This window comes from Phoenix dactylifera, unplaced genomic scaffold (genome assembly GCF_009389715.1).
Source record: "Phoenix dactylifera cultivar Barhee BC4 unplaced genomic scaffold, palm_55x_up_171113_PBpolish2nd_filt_p 000092F, whole genome shotgun sequence".
NCBI classification, from domain to species: domain Eukaryota; kingdom Viridiplantae; phylum Streptophyta; class Magnoliopsida; order Arecales; family Arecaceae; genus Phoenix; species Phoenix dactylifera.
The window spans coordinates 293,118-297,878 of record NW_024067680.1 but is presented as its reverse complement, the minus strand read 5'-3'; the positions used below and the strand labels follow the sequence as shown (position 1 = coordinate 297,878).

At 36.4% G+C, this 4,761-nt stretch overlaps 1 protein-coding gene across 1 annotated transcript; it reads left to right on the top strand.

The window, feature by feature from the left end:
* The first annotated feature begins 284 nt into the window (after positions 1 to 284).
* On the top strand, positions 285 to 4,511 carry LOC103721714 (NAD(P)H dehydrogenase (quinone) FQR1-like). The gene is made up of 4 exons (XM_008812023.4): positions 285 to 393; positions 1,972 to 2,065; positions 2,931 to 3,193; positions 4,017 to 4,511. Exons 1-4 carry the CDS (start codon positions 371 to 373, stop codon positions 4,246 to 4,248), a joined length of 612 nt encoding a protein of 203 aa, XP_008810245.1. The 5' UTR covers positions 285 to 370; the 3' UTR covers positions 4,249 to 4,511.
* Positions 4,512 to 4,761: the final 250 nt, after the last annotated feature.

Genomic DNA, 4,761 nt, shown 5'->3' with positions numbered 1-4,761 from the left:
GGGTGGTTCTCCGCCGATGAAACGGCCATAGTTGAAAGGAGAATCAAAATTTCACCAGGAGCACGAACGTCAAGGAATGCGTCATCTGGCCGTGGGTGACCAGATCGCCGGCTTGGGTTAATGGCGGAGATCATGACGGTGGTGACATCATCTCCACCGTTAATCTCTCGATTAAATTAACACTAATAACCAAAATTACTGTGGACCAAAATTGGATTAGAACTTAACTAATCGGGCGGTCATCCTCGCAGGCTCCCTTGCCTCCGTGTATAAATAGCGGACCTCAGGCCTCCTTTTCTCTCACAAAACTAGAAATCTCGACCGTTTTCTTTTTCTCTTTCCAAAGGCGACAGCTACCAATCCACCAGTAATGGCGACGAAAGTTTATATAGTGTAAGCATTACTAAAACCATCCTCCCTCTCTTTCTCTGTATTGTTCTTTATTTGGATCCAGTTTTGGTTTTGTTTCCTTTTTTTGATAACTTTTTGCCTATTTTTCCAATTTTGGTGCCGCATTTGTTGGAGGAGGTGGATGAGATTGGAAGTTTGGGCGGATTCGGTGTCATTGATCGCTGTTTAGATGCTATCTTTCTTTCTGAGCTTTTTAGATTGACGGTTTTATTCGTCATCTTGATTTTTCTGAGGGAGTTCTAGGTTTTTGATTTGTTATTTCTAAGTTATTTAATTTTATGAATTTTAATTTTGTTTATAATTACTTCTTTCGTATGATATAAGATCGAGTGGACATCACGTACTTTCTTTGATTTGTTCTATTTAAGCTGTTTAGTTCAATTGTTGCGTATTTCTTGAGGATTTATGTTTAATTTCGTTTCATTTTTTAGCATTAAATTTGATGCTCTTTCAAATACTGAGTGGGTTTTGCCTCCATTCCAGCCATTTCTGCTGATTATAGGATTTCTAATTTTCTTTTTAATTTTTACTACGTCTCATACTCTTATACTTTGAACTTAGCATTAAACTATGAAATAATGAGCTAATATTTTTGAAGACAGTTCTGTCGCTTAAGTGCTGTTGTTTGAAGGTTGTTGTTTATTTAGAACTGGATACGATGAATCTTATATCAGTCTTCGCTAGAAATTAAGCTGTAAACTGTTTGAAAATTGTTTGCTTCTCTTGTTAATGCAATTTACTCTTCCACCGTAATGGTGTCTCCTCAAGTCCGCATAGTGCAGGCCACTGAAGTAACCAGCATCTGATGTAGTGAGGAAAGGGTATCAAGGTTACCAACTAGTTGGGAATCTACAAGTGGATCTTCTTTGCTTTTTCTCCTTTTATTTTGTTCTCTCACCAACTTTGTTTGACTGGGTTGCAACCATATTGAGGTTTACTGTTCCTTTTGCTGCTCAATATTGTTGTCTTTTTTTTCCTTTAGTGTGTGTGTGCGCGCGCGCCTGCGCACGCATGCGCGCTCTCTTGTTTTGTATGTATATATATATGTTCTTTAGTGGACCAACATTAATTTCTTCATGTAATTTTACCCTGTGGATTCAAGATTCAGTTCATTTGACTTCTTGTCCTGTTGTCCCCACCTGTCCCCCTGATATTTGTTTAATTTTAATTATCCATCAAGACAGTGGTGGTTCATCTCTTAATGTTGTTCTTCCTAACTTATTAATATGGACTTATCAACATAAGAAGTACATGTTTCTGTTTACATCATTGGAAATCTTGTTGTGTACTCTTATCCTGATGTAACTATACCTTCGTCTAATTGAATATCTTATGCCGCTCATGTTACCTAATGTCTATTAATAAAATTTTAGTTGAACTTGTTGTTAGCCATGAAAGAACCGGGTCTTTTAAAGTGTCTATGGTGCTTGTAGTGATTGTTCGTGAGTTCGATGTTAGAAAAAATATGCATGTATTTTTTTTTATGCTACATATTCTTCTGTGTATTTGCGGAAACAGAATGTAAATTGGTGGAAGTTAATTTTATATTTGTTTGTACAGGTACTACTCCATGTATGGACATGTCGAGAAGCTAGCAGAAGAGATTAAAAAAGGTGCCTCAACTGTTGAAGGAGTAGAAGCTAAAATGTGGCAGGTGCTTGTTCATGATTTTGTTATGATCTATTTTAAATCGTTTTAAGCTATTAGAAATTTGGATAATGGTTTTCTTGCAAGAACAATTTAACCGACATTCTTTTGACTGTTAGTTATGGCATTGAAAAAAAAAGCACTATGGTTTTCAAAGCATAACTTTGCATATTGTCTTTGAATTATATCAAATTATGAATCATTTCTCATTTGGTTTTTAATGGTTAACCACAACATTGTATGTATTAGATAAGTTACCATTGAATAGCATGGATAAGCCTTTAGTATCTTCGTTAAAGATTTCTAGAACATCATGTTTGGCAACCTTTGAATGATAATTATCAGTGAAGAATTGATATTTTAATTAAAATGGGATTCTGAAGCTAGAAAAAAGAACTATCTTGTGGTCTCAAGCTTTTTTTCCCTCTATGTGATGTTGATTTTGCAATTGGCAAGTGGTTCTTATTTAACAGTGTAAGTTGTGTAACTGGAGTGAATTTTCACTAGCTCAACTTCAAATTAAGCAGATCATATTCTTGTTTACCGAGTTATAGATATTTGTTCATATTTTATTAGGCTGTCTTTTGTCATTCATTGTCATGGTATTCTTTTTATGTTTTGATCTACTTGTTTGCAATTTTCATTTTCTGAAGAGGTGCATATGGTAGTTTAGGTACATTAAGGCCTTGTTTTGAACAAAAGTTGTTCCTCATCATGCATGACCTCAATGGTCCATACAACTAGTTGTGTCTCAATGAAACTGATGCTTGTCAAGACAAAGTGCATAGCCACTTTACTAATAGTTTCTTCAAAGAAGTGTATTGAATGTTACTTCGGCTTGGTCATAATAATTACCAGTTTTGACCAAACAGGTTCCAGAGACGCTGCCAGAAGAGGTGCTTGGAAAGATGGGTGCACCCCCCAAAAGTGACGTGCCAATAATCACACCAAATGAGCTTGCTGAGGCTGATGGGATTATCTTTGGATTCCCAACTAGATTTGGTATGATGGCAGCACAATTCAAAGCTTTCCTTGATGCCACTGGAGGACTCTGGAGAGCACAGCAGCTTGCAGGCAAGCCTGCAGGAATCTTCTTCAGCACTGGATCCCAAGGTGGTGGTCAGGAGACTACTCCGTAAGCTCTGAATCTTCAATTGCTTACATCCTTTTAAACTTTATGAACTGATAGAGATGTGTCTAACACAGCATTATTGTCATGAATTGGAGCATTCTTGGATCTCACAGGTTATTATACATGATAACCTTTTGCAGAATTTAACTTAAGGAAGTGATATTACTTAAGAAGAACATAATGGTTCTTGAAAAGTCAGTATAACTCTTAAAGCAACAGATAATTTTTTTATGTTTTGCCCCTATGGTTGCCAACGTATTTCAACAAATTTCCTTCTACAGCTTTCTTTATCATGTTACTCATGAAATATTTATTGTATGTGCTCATCTTCTGCTACATCAATCAATAACCTTATCCTCAAATATTATATTGGAAGATTAATCTTGTTCACAGTTTATTCTGATTTAAGATTATCATTATGGTGACATTTTTAAATTGAGCTCTTATAGATCCATCTTTGCTATCCAAGAACATATCATCTGTTCGAGTTGCTTTGGATTCTTCACTGTTATCCTAGCCCTTTTTGTTCGTCTATATGAACTCTTTGTATAGGCCTTTCTATTGGAAGTAATGTTGCCTGGTTGCCAATGCATTCTGAATCTTTGCCAGCTCAGTGTAGATATGATGTCTCTTCAGATTTCTATTACTTTTTGCTATTTGTACTGCTTTTCTTTCAACAGACTGTAGCTGCTGTCATTAGTGCTTATAATTTTTATCTTTGTAATCTTATCTGTTATGATTGCTGTTACGATGTCATGAACTCTTCTATATGTAACCAATTAGTCCGCATTTGTTCGATTAAGGATTTATTTTCATCTGCCTACAGCTTGACAGCCATAACCCAGCTTGTCCACCATGGAATGATCTTTGTGCCGATTGGCTACACCTTTGGTGCTGGGATGTTTGAGATGGAGAAGGTGAAAGGTGGCAGCCCATATGGAGCAGGCACATATGCTGGGGATGGTTCAAGATTCCCATCTGAGCTTGAACTTGAGCAAGCTTTCCACCAGGGAAAATACTTTGCTGGCATTGCCAAGAAGTTCAAAAGTTCCTCTTGATTTTCGCCTTCCCTCTAGAATTATGATACGGTCACGGAATAATATGCTAGCCTTGTTTGATTGTTGCAGCTTCTGAGCTTTGATTTATGTTTTTTTGGTAAATTGGCTATCCCATAAATACAATATCAGTTTGCTTTCCATTGGTGTGAGATGCCACCTTTGCTGAGGAGCTTAAAGGTTTATTAATTGCTCTCTCAATAAATGCCTCTAGAGGTTCTTGGGGACAATGAAACTTATGATATTAAAATTAGATTTTATGGGTCTGTGCAGATGTGTTTCTCGGTATTTCTTAGCATCATCCTATCCTGAAATGTTTGTGTACGACTGGAACTCTAGCTCTGATCTTTACATTTCATAAATAAATAAGCATTGGTTGCCTAGATTGCTAGTACTTGAATTTGGATTATGTTTGAATTTTATGACTGAAAAGCATGGGTTGGTCAGGAAACAAGTAGGGTTTTCACAGGGAACATGATTTGTTAGTCTTTTTAATCCGATCAACTGATAGATCTC

Bases quoted from the DNA above. Each gene is read 5' to 3' on its own strand.
- LOC103721714 (XM_008812023.4), top strand. From the start codon at position 371: ATGGCGACGAAAGTTTATATAGT. The intron at 394-1,971 runs GTAAGCATTACT...TTGTTTGTACAG, and splicing joins GCGACGAAAGTTTATATAGT to GTACTACTCCATGTATGGAC. The intron at 2,066-2,930 runs GTGCTTGTTCAT...TTGACCAAACAG, and splicing joins TAGAAGCTAAAATGTGGCAG to GTTCCAGAGACGCTGCCAGA.